Source organism: Bos indicus, chromosome 11 (assembly GCF_029378745.1).
Source record: "Bos indicus isolate NIAB-ARS_2022 breed Sahiwal x Tharparkar chromosome 11, NIAB-ARS_B.indTharparkar_mat_pri_1.0, whole genome shotgun sequence".
Lineage (NCBI taxonomy): Eukaryota > Metazoa > Chordata > Mammalia > Artiodactyla > Bovidae > Bos > Bos indicus.
The window spans coordinates 36,086,494-36,106,103 of NC_091770.1; the positions used below are offsets into that span (position 1 = coordinate 36,086,494).

The 19,610-nt window shown below is 38.6% G+C and overlaps 1 protein-coding gene across 4 annotated transcripts in view; it reads right to left on the reverse strand.

Moving 5' to 3' along the window:
* Nucleotides 1-11,383: 11,383 nt before the first annotated feature.
* The window catches only part of ASB3 (ankyrin repeat and SOCS box containing 3), a 118,352-nt gene continuing 110,125 nt past the window's right edge, over nucleotides 11,384-19,610 (reverse strand). For all 4 annotated transcript variants that reach the window (XM_070798654.1, XM_019970132.2, XM_070798655.1 and 1 more), the window contains one exon: nucleotides 11,384-13,191. In XM_070798654.1, the coding sequence (XP_070654755.1) occupies nucleotides 12,986-13,191 (206 nt within the window). In that variant the 3' untranslated portion in view covers nucleotides 11,384-12,985. The remainder of the gene's footprint in view (nucleotides 13,192-19,610) is intronic.

A 19,610-nucleotide genomic window follows, 5' to 3' on the forward strand; every position in this document is an offset into this window, starting at 1 on the left:
AAGAGGAACTAAAAAGCCTCTTGATGAAAGTGAAAGTGGAGAGTGAAAAAGTTGGCTTAAAGCTCAACATTCAGAAAACAAAGATCATGGCATCTGGTCCCATGACTTCATGGGAAATAGATGGGGAAACAATGGAAACAGTGTCAGACTTCATTCTTCTGGGCTCCAAAATCACTGCAGATGGTGACTGCAGCCATGAAATTAAAAGACACTTACTCCTTGGAAGGAAAGTTATGACCAACCTAGATAGCAGATTCAAAAGCACAGACATTACTTTGCCAACAAAGGTCCATCTAGTAAGGCTATGGTTTTTCCTGTGGTCATGTATGGATGTGACAGTTGGACTGTGAAGAAGGCTGAGCACCGAAGAATCGATGCTTTTGAACTGTGGTATTGGAGAAGACTCTTGAGAGTCCCTTGGACTGCAAGGAGATCCAACCAGTCCATTCTGAAGGAGATCAGCCCTGGGATTTCTTTGGAAGGAATGATACTAAAGCTGAAACTCCAGTACTTTGGCCACCTCATGCGAAGAGTTGATTCATTGGAAAAGACTCTGATGCTCATGCTGGGAGGGATTGGGGGCAGGAGGAGAAGGGGACGACAGAGGATGAGATGGCTGGATGGCATCACTGACTCGATGGACGTGGGTCTGAGTGAACTCCAGGAGTTGGTGATGGACAGGGAGGCCTGGCATGCTGTAATTCTTGGGGTCGCAAAGAGTCAGACATGACTTAGCGACTGATCTGATCTGATGCTCAGTAAATCTTTAATCCAATTTTCTGTTGATGGATGGGGCTGTGTTTGCTCCCAGCATTTGGCCTCAGGCCAAACTATGGTAGCGGTAATGGTGCTATTGGCGGCCTCCTTCGAAAGGACTTATGCCAGCACGCTGTGGCTCCAGGACTGTTGTATTCAGTGCCTCAGCCCTACAGCAGGCCACAGTCTAACCATGCTTTGGACAGAGACTCCTGAACACTAACAGACAAGCCTGGCTCAGTCTCTTTTGGGGTTACTGCTCCTTTCTCCTGGGTCATGATGTGCCCAAGATTTTCTTTGTGCCCTCCAACATTCTGTTTCCCCAGTCCTGTGGAAGTTCTGTAATCATATCCCACTGGATCTCAAAGTCAAATTCCCTGAGGGGGTTCTCAGTTCCTTTGCCAGATCCCCAGGTTTGGAAACCTGTTGCAGGCCCTATAACTTTCCCAACAATGTGAGAACTTTGGTATAATTGTTTTCCAGTTTGCGGGTACTCTGCTCAGTGGCTCTATGGTGAGATAATGGTGACGTCCTCCAAGAGGACTGATGCCACATGCCACGCCTCTGTTTTGGTCTGTTGCACCCAGAGCCCCTATCCCAGTGGCAGACCACTGCTGACCCGTGCCTCTGCAGGAGACACTCAAACACTCAAAGACAGGTCTGGCTCAGTTTCACGGGATCCTTGGTTCCTGGTGCACACAAGGTTTTGTTTTGCCATCTGCAATAACATAGATGGACCTGGACTGTATTATGCTTAGTGAAGTCAAATACTGTATGTTATCACTTATATGCAGAATCTAAAAAAATGAAATGAATGAATGTAACAGAAAGACGTACAGATACAGTGAATAAACCACTACTGAACAAACTAGTGGTTACAGGTTGGAAGAGGGAAGAGGAGAAGGGCATGATAGTGGTAGGGGATAAAAAGGTACAAACTACTATGTATAAAATAAGTTACAAAGTTAATTATTATTTTAGCTGCTAAATTTGAGGCAATTTATTACACAGGAATATATAACTAAGACAAGAAAAAACCAGAGAATATGTTAAATGACAGTATGAGTAAGCAATCAGCAAAATGTCAACCATGGGAAACTCTGTAAGAAAACAACCTAGTATTTTCAACCAAAAAATTTCAAAGAAAAAAATCACATCACAGTGATATTTTTGGATCTGGATTTAAGAAAACCATTTAAAAAGCTACCAATCAATTAAAAACATGCAAATACTAACTGGATATTTGATATGAAGAAATCATTCATTTTTAAGTTGGTATAATGATGGTATTATCATTATGCTTTTTAGAAGGGAATCTGACTTCTAAGGATATATACTAATATATTTACCAATGTTATGTCTGCAATTCATTTCAAAATGGATATGGAAGAAAGGGAACTGGTGGGGGAAAGCAAAGAGTGGCCATGAGGTGATAATTATGAAAGCTGGGTGATGGGAACATGGAAGCTCATTATATAATTCTTATTTTTTTCATATGCTTTGAACTTTTCATAATAAATAAAAAGGTATGCACTTACAGCAGCACACATAAACAAACATGACACTAAGACATTCAAGAGTGGGCTGAATAAAATGAAGTAATTATAAGCTAGATGACCATAAGGATTTGAATGTTTTATTGTCTACAATAAATAATTTTGAAGTGTCAAAATCTAAATTTAGATTGCATGTTACTAACGAATGCATCTATTTATGGAACTACTCTGGCAGGCAATTGATATCTTTGGCACATATTACTTGATCCAATATTCCAAAATAACCTCAAAAGTATTAAGACTTCTGTTTAATGGTTTGATTCAAATCATAGTCATATTTAGAGACCAGACAGACTTTCTTCTTCACCTATTCCATCATATTAGAAAAAGAGTGGTAATTAGCATCTTATAATGACTCATGATAAGACTTTTATCATCCACATAGAAAAGTAGTGAAGAGAAGGTTATGCTAACCATTTGATGGTAAAAGAGACATAAACAGATGCTATTCACAAGTCACAGTGCGCCAATGGCAATTACCACCTGTTCTGCTTTATCTATTAGTGATATGCATGAGAAAGAAGCCAAGAGACAGAAAAATCATGCAGACACTAATTTTTACTGCAACAATGGTATTTCAAATTCCATCCTTAAAAACACACTGTACATAGTTATAACAGAGTACTGCAAAGGCTATGCAATCACATAACTATCCTGGGCTGGACCAGATGACTAGCACAGTTCACAAAGCTCTCACCTCCATTCTTTTTCTTCTCACACAAAGAGGAAAGGGTTGTTTGCTTTATGCAGCTGTCTTAAGAAAGAAATCAAGTCAGAAATGCCTCATTATTTTTCTTTCCTACCAACTCAGAATTTGTAATAAGTCATGGCTTGAGCTTGGCTACAGGTATCAGTAACAATATAGAAAAAGGTACAAAATGGTAAAGGTGAGACTGATTTTAACTATGAAAAATCAAAAACTGTCCTCAAAGTTTTATACAGATTTTTATAAATGTAAGGGAAAGAAAATATTACAACATACAATAGAAATACTAAGTTTGGATTATAGGACTACAGCTCCATCTCCCTTCTTCCCTTTTCTTCCTGAGTTTTAATAATTTTTTCCTTTTAAAATGCAACACTTAAAATGCTATTATTCTTATGGCTATTTGAGAAATTTTAAAAGACACATTAGCAAAGGGACAGGTTAACAGATACCCTTTACTCAAAATGTTTTATTCACTAAAGCAACTGCAGAAAATACGTACTTAAAATCTGTGCCTGAAGTATGTTTCTATAAAAAATATAATTCAGACTGGCCTCCTCTCAGTGTAAACACTGACATGTCGTTACAAACAGGGCCATACATTTTCCTACCAACATGTAACAAAAATACTAAGCATAATCAGTTCCCTGTCTCATGAAAGCCACAGGTTTTTATTAACTCCAACAAAAAAGAAAACAAGTTTACTTATTTCCAGGTATTATGATTCAATGACCACTTGTCATTTAATTAACAACAATAATAATATACAGATGAACAGTAGCCTCAAAAAGAAACGAGGCTTTCTCTTCCGTCTCTAAATGGAGCCTCTTCCATCTCTAAATGCAAGAGAAAGCAAAACAAAAAAACTCCCAAGTTGCACACAGGAATATTAAATTTTCCTTAGATGTTTTATTAAAAAATGAAAAAGGATAAAGAGAAAAATACCAAGCATGTTCATATACTATTATGACAGTCTCTAAGCCTTCAAGCATGGGCCCTATTTACCTGAAGTCATAAACACCACTTTCTAGGGAGAATATGTAGGTGTAAACTCAGACATCTGGTATTAGCTCTATATAGCTCTAGTTCACTGTACTTAGCACTCCTTTCCTGATGCAGGGACACTCACTCTAGGTTATCTTTCAAATAAGTATCCAGGTCACACAGAGTAATGGATATTGCAATTTACTGGTTTGGACTCTCACTTACACATAATCTTGACACCTCAGTTATGTGGCTGCTTGGGGTAAGAGCGAAAGGAGGCAAGTGCTCTGGCACAGGAAATTCAGGGGAATTAATAGTACCAAAGGGTCAAAGATAAAGTTTTAGAGATCCCTTTGGCTTAGAGATCCTTTTTAAATTGAGTATTTGGATAAGCGAGCAGGGTGAGGTTCCATTTACTTTAATTGAAGATGAACCAATGAAAATGGAAGCCAGTGTGACATTTTACTGGTTATTCTAAGAGTTAGGTCTAAAACAATCACACAACTGAAAATGGCTATATTGCTAGAAACTTGACACTAGCCTTTTACCTAACCATTCACATCATTTAAAATCTTTCCACAACAGTACTATAGACCTGCTAGTACTAAGATAATAATCAAACTGAAAGTGCTTCTTCAAACAAATATTTCTATGACCAAACAAGAAATATAATTAGGCGAATATACCTCCAACAATATAGTTGTTGCTGTTCAGTTGCTAAGTAGTGTCTGACTCTTGGCAACCGCATGGACTGCAGCATGCCAGGCTCCTCTGTCCTCCACTATTATCTCCTGGAGCGTGCTCAAATTCATATCCATTGACTCAGTGATGCTATCTAACCATCTCATCCTCGCTGACTCCCCTCTCCTGCTGCCTACAATCCTTCCTAGCATCAGGGTCTTCCGATGAGTCAGCTCATCCCATCAGATGACCACAGTATTGAAGCTTCAGCCTTAGCTAAAGTCCTTCCAATGAATATTCAGGGTTGACTTCCTTTAGAATTGACTGGTTTGATCTCTCTGCTGTCCAAAGCCTTCAAGAGTTTTCTCCAGCACCACAGTTCAAAAGCACCAATTCTTTGGCACTCAGCCTTCTTGATGCTCCAACTCTTACATCCATATATGACTACTGGAAAAACCACAGCTTTGACTATGTGAATCTCGGTCAGCACAGCGATGTCTCTGCTTTTTAATATGCTGTCTAGGTTTCTCATAGCTTTCCTTCCAAGGAGCAAGGATCTTTTAATTTCGGGGCTGTAGTCACTGTCTGCAGTGATTTTTGAAGCCCAAGGAAAGAAAATATGTCCCTGCTCCCACTTTTTCACCTTCTATTTTCCATGAAGTGACAGAACCCGATATCAGATCTTAATTTTTTAAATGTTGAGTTTCAAGCTAGCTTCTTCACTCTCCTCTTTCACCCTCATCAAGAAGCTCTTTAGTTCCTCTTTGCTATGCTGTGCTTAGTCGCTCAGTCATGTCCAACTCTTTGCAACCCCACAGACTGTAGCTCGTCATGCTCCAATGTCCATGGGGATTCTGCAGGCAAGAATACTGGAGTGGGTTGCCATGCCCTCCTCCAAAGGATTTTCCCAACCCAAGGATCGAACGTAGGTCTCCCACAATGCAGGAGGATTCTTTACCATCTGAACCAAGAGAGAAGCCCTAGTTCCTCCTTAGTTTTACCATTAGAGTGATACCATCCACGTATCTGAGGTTATTGATATTTCACAGCAATCTTAATTCTAGCTTGGGATGCATCCAACTCAACTTTTCACATGATGTACTCTGCATATGAGTTAAATAAGCAGGATGACAATATACAGCCTTGTCATAGTCCTTTCCCAGTTTTGAACCAGTCCATTGTCCCATGTCAAATTCTAACTGTGCTTTTACACCTGCATACAAGTTTCTCAGGAGACAGGTTAGGTGGTCTAGTACTCCCATCTCTTTAAGAACTTTCCAGTTTGTTGTGATCCACTTGGGCTTCCCTTGTGGCTCAGCTAGTAAAGAATCCACCTGCAATGTGGGAGATTTGAGTTCAATCCCTGGGTTGAGAAGATCCCCTGGAGAAGGGAAAGGCTACCCACTTCAGTATTCTGGCCTAGAGAATTCCACGGACTGTATAGTCCATGGGGTGGCAAGAGTCAAGACACAACTGAGCAACTTTCACTTCACTTGAACATTCGTTGGCATTGCCCTTTGGTGGGGCATTGCCCTTCCTTGGGACTGGAATGAAAATTGAACTTTTCCAGTCCTGTGGCCACTGCTGAATTTTCCAAATTTGGTGGCATATTGAGTGCAGCACTCTAACAGCAACATCTTTTAGGATTTGAAAGAGTTCAGCAGGAATTCCATCAGTTCCACTAGCTTTGTCCGAAGTAATGCGTCCTAAGGCCCACTTGACATCACACTTCAGGATGTCTGGCTCTAGATAAGTGACCACACCATCTGGTTATCTGAGTCTTTATTATATAGTTCTTCTGTTATTGCCACCTTTTCTTAATCTCTTCTGCCTCTGTTAGGTCCTTACCATTTCTGTCCTTTATCACACCCAACTTCGCATGAAATGTTCCCCGGTATCTCCAATTTTCTTGAAGAGAGCTCTAGTCTTTGCCTATTCAGCAGTTTTCATTTCTTTGCGTTGCTTATTTAATGCAAATGATACAGAATTTTTAAAAAAAGAATGTTTTTATCCTGCTCAGCTGACTATGATAGCTACTCCATTTCTTCTAAGGGATTCTTGCCATCAGAAGTAGATATGATGGTCATCTGAGTTAAATTCACCCACTACAGTCCATTTTAGCTCACTGATTTCTAAAACATCAATGTTCACTCTTGCCATCTCCTGTTTAACAACTTGCAATTTGCCTTGATTCATGGACCTAACATTCAAAGTTCCTATGCACTATTGCTCTTTATAGCATCAGACTTTACTTCCATCACCTGTCACATCCACAAATGGGTGTTGTTTTTGCTTTGGCTCCATCTCTTCATTCTTTCTGGAGTTATTTCTCCACTGATCTCCAGTAGCATATTGGGCACCTGCCGACCTGGGGAGTTCATCTTTCAGTGTCATACCTTTTTACCTTTTCATACTGTTCGTGGGGTTCTCAAAGCAAGAATACCGAAGTGGTTTGCCATTCCCTTCTCCGGTGGACCACGTTTTGTCAGAACTCTCCGCCATGACCCATCCATATTGGGTGGTCCTACACGGCATGGCTCATAGTTTCATTGAGCTAGACAAGGCTGTGGTCCATGTGATCAGTTTGGTTAGTTTTCTGTGATTGTGGCTTTCATTCTGTCCGCCCTCTGATGGAGAAGGATAAGAGGCTATGGAAACTTCCTGATGGGACACACTGTCTTGAGGGAGGAAACTGGGTCTTGTTCTAATGGGCAGGGCCCTGTTCAGTAAATCTTTAATCCAATTTTCTTTGATGGGCAGGGCTGTGTTCCCTCCCTGTTGCTTCTCAGTGTCCAACTCTTTGCAACCCCATGGACTGCAGCACGCCAGGCCTCCCTGTCCATCACCAACTCATGGAGCCTACTCAAGCTCATGTCCACTGAGTCAGTGATACCATCCAACTATCTCATCTTCTGTCATCCCCTTCTCCTCCCGCCCTCAATCTTTCCCAGCATCAGGGTCTTTTCAAATGAGTCAGCTCTTCGCATCAGGTGGCCAAAGTACTGGAGTTTCAGCTTCAACATTAGTCCTTCCAATGAACACCCAGGACTGATCTCCTTTAGGATGGACTGGTTAGATCTCCTTGCAGTCCAAGGGACTCTCAAGAGTCTTCTTCAACACCACAGTTCAAAAGCATCAATTCTTCGGCGCTCAGCTTTCTTTATACTCCAACTCTCACATCCATATATGACTACTGGAAAAACCATAGCCTTGACTAGATGCTTTTTAATATGCTGTCTGCGTTGGTCATAACTTTCCTTCCAAGGAGTAAGCATCTTTTAATTTCATGGCTGCAGTCACCATGTGCAGTGATTTCAGAGCCCCCAAAAATAGCCTGTCACTGTTTACGTATCTATTTGCCATGAATTGATGGGACCAGATGCCATGATCTTAGTTTTCTGAATGTTGAGCTTTAAGCCAACCTTTTCACTCTCCTCTTTCACTTTCATCAATAGGCTCTTTAGTTCTTCACTTTCTGCTATAAGGCTGGTGTCATCTGCATATCTGAGGTTATTAACATTTCTCCAGCAATCTTAATTCTAGCTTGTGTTTCATCCAGGCCAGAGTTTCTCATGATGTACTCTGCAGAGAAATTAAATAAGCATGGTGACAATATACAGCCTTCACGTACTCCTTTTCCTATTTGGAACCAGGCTGTTGTTCCATGTCCAATTCTAACTGTTGCTTCCTGACCTGCATACAGATTTCTCAAGAGGCAGGTCAGGTGGTCTGGTATTCCCATCTCTTTCAGAATTTTCCAGTTTATTGTGATCAACACAGTCAAAGGCTTTGGCATAGTCAACAAAGCAGATGTTTTTCTGGAACTCTCTTGCTTTTTCGATGATCCAACAGATGTTGGCAATTTGATCTCTGGTTCCTGTTGCTTGACCTGAGGCCAAACTATGGTGGAAGTAAGGAAGATAATGGCAACTTAAAAAATTCAACATTCAGAAAACTAAGATCATGGCACCTGGTCCCATCAGTTCAGTTCAGTTGCTCAGTCATGTCCAGCTCTTTGCAACCCCATGGACTGCAGCATGCCAAGCCTCCCTTGTCCATCACCAACTCCAAGAGTTTACTTAAACTCATGTCCATTGAGTCGATGATGCCATCCAACTGTCTAATCCTCTGTCGTCCCCTTCTTCTCCCACCTTCAATCATTCCCAGCATCAGGGTCTTTTCAAATGAGTCAGTTGCAAAGAACACAATCAATATAATTTCATTATTGACCATTTAGAAATGTCCATGTGTAGAGTCATCTCTTGGGTTTCTGGAAAAGGGTGTTTGCTATTACCAATGTGTTCTCTTGACAAAACTGTTAGCCTTTGCCCTGCTTCACTTTGTACTCCAAGGCCAAACTTGCCTGTTATTCAGTTATCTCTTGACTTCCTACTTTTGCATTCCAACCCCCTTTGATGAAAAGGGCATCTTTTTTGGGTATTAGTTCTAGAATGTGTTGTAGGTCCTCACAGAACTGGTCAACTTCAGCTTCTTCAGCATTAGTGGTTGGGGCATAGACTTGGATTACTTTGATGCTGAATGGTTTGCCTTGGAAACAAACTGAGATCATTCCGTCATTTTTGAGGCTACACCCAAGTACTGCATTTCAGGCTCTTCCATTGACCATGAGGGCTACTCCATTTCTTCTAAGAGATTCTTACCCACAGTAGTCTAAATTAAACTCACCCATTTCCATCCATCTTAGTTCACTGATCCCTAAGATATTGATGTTCGATCTTGCCATTTCCTGCTTGACCATGTCTAATTTACTTTGATTCATTCCAGGTTCCTTTGCAATATTCTTCTTTACAGCACTGGACTTTACTTTCACCATCAGACAGATCCACAATTGAAAGTTGTTTTCACTTTGGCCCAGTTGCTACATTCTTTCTGGAGCTATTTGAAATTGCCCTCCACTCTTCCCCCAAGAGCATACTAGACACGTTCTGACCTGAGGGGCCTTATCTTCCAGTATCACACATCTTTTTGCCTTTTTATACTGTTCATGAGGTTCTCCAGGCAGGAACACTGGAGTGGATTGCCATTCTCTCCTCCGGCGGATCACATTTTGTCAGAATTCTTCACTATGACCCATCTATTTTGGGTGGTCCTACATAGCATGGCTCATAGCCTCATTGAGTTACAAAAGCCCCTTCACCAAGACAAGGCTGTGATCCATGAAGGTCTCCAAGAATAAAGAGGAGCATAAAAAATGAAAGACAAACTTTTAGACAGATTTTTTCGACTTCTTTCTATACCTCATGCTGACGGAACCAAGTCCACTGTTTCAGAAGACACAGTTATTTACACTCTTATCACAGTTATTATTTATAAGCTTTTGAGGCCCAACATAATTATAGTAGAATTTTAGAATAACCAATCAAAAATACTCAGAGGTCTTGAAACTGTACCTGAGACTATACCTGAAGATCTATGAAGTATTACAATTTTCATACAGGTTTACAGATAAACTTAGGTGAGAACAGATCCAAAGTTTGAGATATCAACTGATCATGTAACATATTATCAATGTCACAAGTGGTCATGGGACATGGAGGTAGGTAACTGATCTGGGATGCAGAAAGCTGCATATCAAGACACTTGCTACATGGGCAAAAGGGAGAGGGAAACAAAGAAATGATGTACAATGACTATTATTATACAAGATAACATAAATGAATTGGAAAATGCACACAAAAGTAGGAGGAAACTGAAGAGGGCATAGTGGATGATTCCAGGAAAAACAGATTGTTGGTGCTAAACCCCAGAAGAGTGGTTACCTTTCTGGCAAGAACACAGAGACTAAAAGGGCCACAAAAGGAATTTCTAGCATGCTAATAATGTTCTGTTTCTTGAACTGCATACTGATTACACAGACATTTTCATTTTGTAAAAATATAGTAGACCCTTCAACATGTTTGAGCTGGTGCAGGTTTACTTATACACAGACTTTTTTCAACAGTGACACTACAATACTACACAATCTGCAATCCAAACTACCATACTTGATTAGATCCATAATTGAATTCAGAGATATAGACAGCTGACTGCAAGTCATAAGCAGATTTTCAACTCTGTAGAGGGTAGGAGTCCATTAACTCCCATGTTGTTCAAGGGTCAGTTTGTATACTTATGATATGTATACTTTTCTTATATGTGTTAAATGTCAATAAAAAGTTTACTTAAGAAAATGTGATGTCCAGATTACCATTATTATACGAAATCATCACAGAAAGATGTCCTATGACAGGAATGTTGAGCAGGAAATGCACTTAAGGGACAACATCAAATCAATGTAGGATAAACTCTTGACAACTGTTATTAAAACCAATTTGTGTCCTGCTCTGATACTATGTACCACCATTAGAAAACCACTGTATGGAGTTCTTCATCAGGCTCACTGAGACTTTAAGAATACTAAAGCACCATGGTACATGTAGGGCAGAGCTTCAAGTTCACACTACCTGGATGTATCATTTTGATCAGAAGTTGTTAGTGTAATTTACTTACTTTTAGATACTTCTGGATTGGATTTCTTACTGAGTCCTTGCTATTAGTCATAAAAATAATATTTATGTATTATAAAACAGCCTAAAAGAAAGATATTGTATACAATAAATAAAATCATTTATACTTTAAATACTAAGGGTCTTAATGTATCTGAAATATTTTTAAGTTTTTAAGAATAAGAGCTCAATGATAAGTTATGAACAGTTGAATTTATTACATATTTAAACATACACAAAAACATATGAAAAGATTTCACCCAAAAACCATGAAAAGATTCAAGATAAACATTCTATGTACACTGGACCCTAACAAAAAACTGATTATGTTAAAAGTAGAGACTATTAGGGTTTAAAAAAAATAAAGATACAGACATTTAAAAAATACTACATAGTACACACTTTTTTTTTAGAATTTACTATTAGAATTTCCACCTGTTTCTTCCCTATACACCCTTACTTCTGCATGTATACCCACTTCAAACTCTATTTCCACCCCACAGGCAGCAACTGTAGTTCCAATCTAAGCTGAATTTAGTTATCCTTTTGGACATTAATGTCTCCATCATTTGGTATGCCATCATCACTGCTTTTATCAAATAGCAAAAGTCTATCAGAGATGAATCTGATTGACCTACTCCCATCTATCTTAAATCACAGAATCCAAATAGGATAGAATACTTGCCTTCCCTTGGACCCCATCTCTAGTTGTCTAACATGACAGTATGCTTTCCTAACCTTTCTCTCATGACAAATGCCCACAGCCTCTTATCATAGCTCACTTGATACAATATTCAGTCCTCTCTGACTCTAGATTCCTAGCAAACAAGTGTAAAACCAATGAGGTAGTATCTCATTAACCTAGTCTCTAAGGTTTAAATTTCATGGACTATTTGATAACGTACCCAGATAGTAAAAAGGAAACACACTATAACATTAACAGAACTAGCAACCACTGCTTCATAAGATTAAAGCTGCCCTCTGATCTGGAGACTGAATGGACCTGCAATGTTTCATCTGATCGTGAGCAACTCAGAAATACATACCTTTCTTTCTTTAAAAAAGATACCACAGAAATGTCTCTCCCAGTCTCCTAATTAATACTAAGTAAATGTGGTAAAATATACATTTATCTCAATATCGATCTAATTTTTTTCAACATGTCTTTGAATTTAAGTCTGTTCTTGCCTTTGCAGAAAGAGGAATCTTTTTTTAGCCAAAAAGAGTATCAAAGAACTGGGGGGAAAAAAAAAACAGCAAAATGATTTATTTTCTATAGTCTTTAAAAAGAGAATTCTCCCCTGAGTTTACCTGTGAAAAGCCAATGAATTTCAAATAAATTAAGAGATGAGAACAGAATATAATACAGTTCTTTTATAAACATAAGAGATACTCAACTTCACTGTGTGTATACTTCCAGTGAAGACTTATGCCTTTTCTTCTAAGCTCTAGCCCTAGGTAAACACAGAATCATAGGTGGAAATAGGCCATGTTTAGCACTAGAAGCAGCATTCATAGTTCATTAACAGAATAAAGCAGAAAATGGTTAGGTAAATGAATATTACAACATAAAGAGTACTGATGATAAAACTGCAATAAAGTAACTTACATGATGTTTACAACACTTTTTTTTTTTACCAGGTAGCCTAGTTGTAAATATTTCCATTAAACCACTGCCCTCTAAAGCCTAACCAACCACACAAACAAAAACCATCTTTTGTGACCATAAAATTGTGAAGAATTTGTACTCCATGGCTCCTTATCTTGGTGGTTTTCAGAGTAAGACAAAAACTGTGTTAAGTGGTTTCACTGATTTCTCCATCTTGAAAAACTGCCAGTTCTGGAACTTCATTCATCCTCAAAACCTCTGCATAGAGCAAATAATCATGTAGGCTTCTGGGAAGAGGCAATTGACGGATAAAGCCATCAGACTGTAGGTGTTCTAGTTTTAGACAGGACCAAATTTCCAAACGACAAAGGTGGGTCAGGGATGGAACAGAGGCTGGAGAAACAAACATAAAAAGAAAGATAAAAATGTTGAACCAGAAAGTATAACAATCCATTAAGGTAAATGCCCTTTTTCCCCCTCACCTCTGTTAGTAAAAACAAGTGGTATGTTACTTAGACTTACTTTTGAAAGATTACTTGAGCCAAGATGACCAAAATAAACTCCATTTATTTATTCATTTTACAACTTTCCTGGTTGTTCTTCCTCCAATTTCTGGCCACACATTCCAAAGTCAATACCCAGCACCATATAGAATTAATGTTCAAATTCTAAGTATCTGGCAATACCAGCTGGGACTTAAGAAATGGGTGATCTAACTTTAGAAACGATAGAAGAGCACAGTAGCAAACGTTACTTCCCACTCACTCTCGCTGCAAATGGTCTCCAGACGTACCACATCAAGTGAATAAATATGTAGCTTATATTCGTTTTGCTCTTTTTATCCATGATATAGAATGAAATTTTAAAATTGATAGAGAAAAGGAACCTTTACTGAAAGCCTACTATGCCATATGCCCGTACACATTCTATTTTTATCTTCCTTTACTGTGAGGTACATATTCGCATGCTCTCATAGAGACAAGCGAACAAGAGATTTAAGTAACTTTTCAAAGGCCAAACATCTAATACATGGTAGACCAGGATTCAAACTCAAGTGCATATGACCCCAAAACATGCATGTATATGTATACATGCTAAAACCCCTGCTGCTAAAAGCTAATAACCAATTAAAAGGATAACCCACATATGCTTAATTAAGAATCACATGACAGTGGTTTTACTAAGATGAAAAGTGTTAACTAAAGAAGTTAATGTTCATGAAAACTAGGCGTACTAAAAACAGATACTGGTTTTATGTGAATTAAACCTAATGCCTTTGTAAGTGCAAGAAATCTTTTATAAATCCCTGTGAAATGAACCAAAGATTACCAGGCCAGGATCAGAGCAGCAAAGACAAGTACAATCAATAGCCCAACTGATATCAGACCTACTGGTCTGACTTCAAGTCTAGGGTTCTTTAATAATAACCCACAGGGCCTGAGACATGCTAGTTCTCTGCCATCAGTAATATCTTCCAAACCACTGAAGTTAGTCCATCATCTTAGATTTTAGTTTAAGCTTACTGGTTTAAGTTTAGTTCATTCAGAATTTGGATAACTCAAGTCATAGTGTTTCAAAATGCCAAATTAGAAAAGCAACAGAGTTATCTTATTTTGTAAATAAGACCAAAGTCTAAGAAGAGTATTCCCTTAAAGCATGAGTCACATAGATTCCCCAGTATAAAAATAAGACTACAGCAACAATATAGAGAACATTTACTTCCACTGTTTCCATATTTAATACTCTTTAAAATTTTCTGCTTGTCTGTAAACTTAAAGGAAGAATCAGTCTCACTTCTAAGATGAGAAAACATAGATAAGGGGAACACTGGAGTGATCAGCAGGAAACCACATGGAAACCAAGCTCAAACTGCAAACCCCAACAGTTTTCCAAAGGAGTAGTAAGTAGGGTTCAACTTCAACAAGTAGGTGGTCCATGTTCAACTGTTACACATAAGGAAGCCCTCTCTTCCTCTGAGATCATGAACAATAGTTGGCCCTAATGTCACTGGATATGCACAAATGTAATAAAAGTTTCAGAAATGAGCACAACTGATTCTTGGTAAGCACCCACAGCTCGGCTGGTACAGACAAAATGTCCTAAGCACGGCAAACACTGATTATGCCATGGGCACAGCCAGAAGGAACTGACAGAGAATGTGGTAAGACTACAGAGCACGTGAGTTAAAGTGAGACTGTTTAAGATAATTTCTACTCATATTATATTACAGTTTAGTATGCACCTGGTTAAACTGAAACCTTTCTTTCTGCACATTCTTGTTAATGTAGATAGCTATTAAAAATCCAAAAGGAAGATAAAGGATGGCTGTGCAACCTGGAGGAGAGCGGCTGGCTCAGAGCTAAGGAATCCTTAATATTTCTCCAGCTTCATCAATTTGACAGACTACACTGACTTACAAACTCCTCAGTCTGACCAGGGAGTGTGCCTCTAGCTGTCCCACAGTCTCCTGTAGTGCAGACAAGCCTTTCAGAGCCATCTGACTACATTACAGGAGCCCTATTGCTCTATCTTTTACAACCAAATAAACCATTCATCTGTTTATGCGGATATGTGTGTAGAAAGCTTAATCATCTGTGATCAAGCCAAACTGGACCAGTACACATTTATTAGGGACTTTCCTGCTGGCTCAGATGGTAAAGAATCTGCCTACAATGCAGGAGATCCGGGTTCCATCCCTGGGTTGGGAAGATCCCCTGGAGAAGGGAATGGCTACCCACTCCAGTATTCTTGCCTAGAGAAGTCCATGGACAGGAGCCTGGTGGGCTACAATTCATGGAGTCACAAAGAGTTGGACACAACTAAGTACTAACATTTTCACACTTACACATTTATTATGGGAAGCTTATATGACTTGCCCATGTTGACATTGTACAGAAACAACAGAGCTGATACCAGATTCAAATGATTGCACCCCATGTCTAGGGTTTTCTAAACTGGTGATCAGTTCAGTTCAGTTCAGTTGCTCAATCGTGTCCGACTCTTTGCGACCCTATGAATCACAGCACGCCAGGCCTCCCTGTCTGTCCATCACCAGCTCCTGAAGTTCACTCAAACTCATGTCCATCGAACTGGTGATGCCATCCAGCCATCTCATCCTCTGTTGTCCCCTTCTCCTCCTGCCCCCAATCCGTCCCAGCATCAGAGTCTTTTCCAATGAGTCAACTCTTCGCATGAGGTGGCCAAAGTACTGGCTGAAACTCAGCTTCAGCATCACTCCTTCCAAAGAAATCCCAGGGCTGATCTCCCTTAGAATGGACTGGTTGATCTCCTTGCAGTCCAAGGGATTCTCTAGAGTCTTCTCCAACACCACAGTTCAAAAGGATCAGTTCTTCAGCACTCGGCTTTCTTCACAGTCCAACTCTCACATCCATACATGACTGACTACTGGAAAAACCATAGCCTTGACTAGATGGACCTTTGTTGGCAAAATAATGTCTCTGCTTTTTAATATGATGTCTAGGTTGGTCACAACTTTTCTTTCAAGGAGTAAGTGTCTTTTTATTTCATGGCTACAGTCACCATCTGCAGTGATTTTTGCCCCTGAAAAAAATAAAGTCTGTCACTGTTTCCCCATCTATTTGTCATATAGTGATGGGACTGGATGCCATGATCTTAGTTTTCTGAATGTTGAGTTTTAAGCCAGCTTTTTCACTCTCCTCGTTCACTTTCATCAAGAGGCTCTTTAGTTCTTCACTTTCTGCCATAAGGCTGGTGTAATTTGCATATCTGAGGTTATTGATATGTCTCCCAGCAATCTTGATTCCAGCTTGTGCTTCATCCAGCCCAGCATTTTGCATGATGTACTCTGCATAGAAGTTAAATAAGCAGGGTGACAATATTCAGCCTTGACATACTCCTTTCCCTATTTGGAACCAGTCTGTCGTTCCATGTCTAGTTCTAACTGTTGCTTCCTGACCTGCACACAGATTTCTCAAGAGGCAGGTCAGGTGGTCTGGTATTCCCTTCTCTGTAAGTTTGTTTCTCCACAGTTTGTTGCAATCCACACAGTCAAAGGCTTTGGCATAGTCAATAAAGCAGAAATAGACGTTTTTCTGGAACCCTCTTGCTTTTTCGATGATCCAGCAGATGCTGGTAATTTGACCTCTGGTTCCTCTGTCTTTTCTAAATCCATCTTGAATATCTGGAAGTTCATGGTTCACGTAATGTTGAAGCCCTGGCTTGGAGAATTTCGAGCATTACTTTACTAGCATGTGAGATGAGTGCAATTGTGTGATAGGTTGAGCATTCTTTGGCATTGCCTTTCTTTGGGATTGGAATGAAAACTGACCTCTTCCAGTCCTGTGGCCACTGCTGAGTTTTCCAGATTTGCTGGCATATTGAGTGCAGCACTTTCACAGCATCATCTTTTAGGATTTGAAATAGCTCACCTGGAATTCCATCACCTCCACTAGCTTTGTTCCTAGTGATGCTTCCTAAGGCCCGCTTGATTTCCCATTCCAGGATGTCTGGCTCTAGGTGAGTGATCACACCATCATGATTATCTGGGTCATGAAGATCTTTTTGGTATAGTTCTTCTGTATATTCTTGCCATCTCTTCTTAGTATCTTCTACTTCTGTTAGGTCCATATCTAACATGGCAAGTCACTATATTATGCAAAATTTTTATCAAAATTCATCTGCCAAATTTCTGTTTTTCCTGGTATCAGTTTACAAGCTAATTAGAAAGTTTCATTTTTTCACATTATTATTAAATGTATTCAAAATCTTAGGAAATTATTTCCATGTAGTTTAAGTGTGTCAATACACATTTAGGTCATGTACATTGTTTTTGAAAAGAAAATCTTGCAATAATAGAACTATTTCTTAGCATCTGTTTTTAAGATCATCTCCTCATAGCAAAATTTCTTTCAAAAAGCAGTTGCCTTTTCATTCAGTTACAATATCATTTTTACCTTAAATCAATAGAATTTCATGATGTATGTACTAGGTTTTATACTATTCATAGCTATTTATCATCAAGGAAAAAAAGATTAAAGACGAACAGCTGTATTTTCCCCAAAGTATGTAATTTATCATTAAGTTGAAGGACTCTTTTTAATAAAGTACTACAAAGATTCTATATATTTTAAAGGTTGTGTTTTTTATAAAATTACTCACAACAATATTATTAATACTTCAAGCAATTCTGGTTTCAATTCCTTTCCTGTATTAGCCTGACTCTTAATGATGCAATCAACTCATTTCATTTGTGATGTTATCTCCATTTCCTCACATTTACTGAAAAGTAAGCCACTCCATCAGTAGACAGTCTTACACAGCTTTCCAAACAACAACAACAAAAATTCTATTAAATAAGTCATCATTGTTGCAAATATATCATTTCTGGTATATATTTCCTTTAGTGACTCTCAGAAAAGCAACTGTATTTTTTTTTTAATTGAAGCAGAATCTTAACAAATACTCTAAGCTGAGGCAGTTATATTCTTCCAACTTAATGTACCACACATCCTACTTGCAGGATTATATTTTTATTCTTTTAACTCTTCAGCAATGTTTACTACACTCCTTTCAACAGTATTTGCTAACAAGAAATACATTTTACTTTGTCCTGATATTATTTCAGTGTGTTTTACTGTGTCAGTAAGAACATGCATTTCCCCAATGGTATGTAACTTTTTGTTTTTTCACTATTAGTCAGTTTATAAAAACAACGGACTGAGCATCATATGACTTAAATATTCATGAAAAATCACAGAACTTATGTTCTGGATGCTTTCATTAAGAGTGTCCTGCTGATTACAATATTTTCATTTCCTTATTATCTCAATGCGCATTACATACATCAAGGCTCACTGCTAACATTAGTAAAAGTGAACCATCTTTTATTTATTTTTCTAAGGTGAACTATATTTTAAATACTTTTCTTGATACTTTTGAACTTGCTGTCAGCTCAGATTGGGTGGTCAGTATTTTCATCATATGACATGACTATCTGGGAAGAACAGGAGGTAGTTCTATGATTACTTGGTGGTTCACTTGTACTGATACCTTTATTTAGCATTATTCACATAAAACATTTTTTCACAGAAATCTTTTTAAGCCAGTTAACCAATTTTTGAGAAGTAGTTAAGTTAAAACTAGATGATGTAACCACAGAGCCACCGAACAGTCAAATCTAAACTATAATTCACTAAGGTACATCACAAATATGGATGCCAGGTCATTCACTTTTGGAAGCACTAACCTAACCCATATGCACAAGACACTCAGCCATATATGCTAAGTGGGAAAAAAAATCAAAGTTCAATTCTAACAACTATAACCTCACTATTACAGAAAAGAGAACGTGAAAAGGAACTTGATCACCGATAAGCAATTTTATCTTCCTCTCTCCCATTTTTAAGATGCCTCTCTCTGAAGCCTGGAACACTTGAAAATTAAGTAAAATCATCCAGCATAAGCATTTTCCTATAGTAATCAAGTGAAAAAATAAATCATGGTCTCAGCTCTTTTAGAAAATAAAAATTCATTCTTCATTCCCCTAACTTATTTAGGGAACTATTAATAAAAACAGCAGTCTGAGACAATGAGAAAAGATTAATTAAGCTCAATATTATAAATTTTAACTCTCCCCAAAACCTTTCCATAAAGCTATCAGGAACCCCTAATTTTATCATATACAAGTCCACCTTCATCTAGAACCCTGTACAGAACACTCTCTTCACCTCTTGTCCTCACAGAAGCCTGATCCTCCCCCAAAACTTACCTCCTTGATCAATTTCTGAGCTATAATTTTCTCATTCTTACACAACTTGTCACACCTATCATAG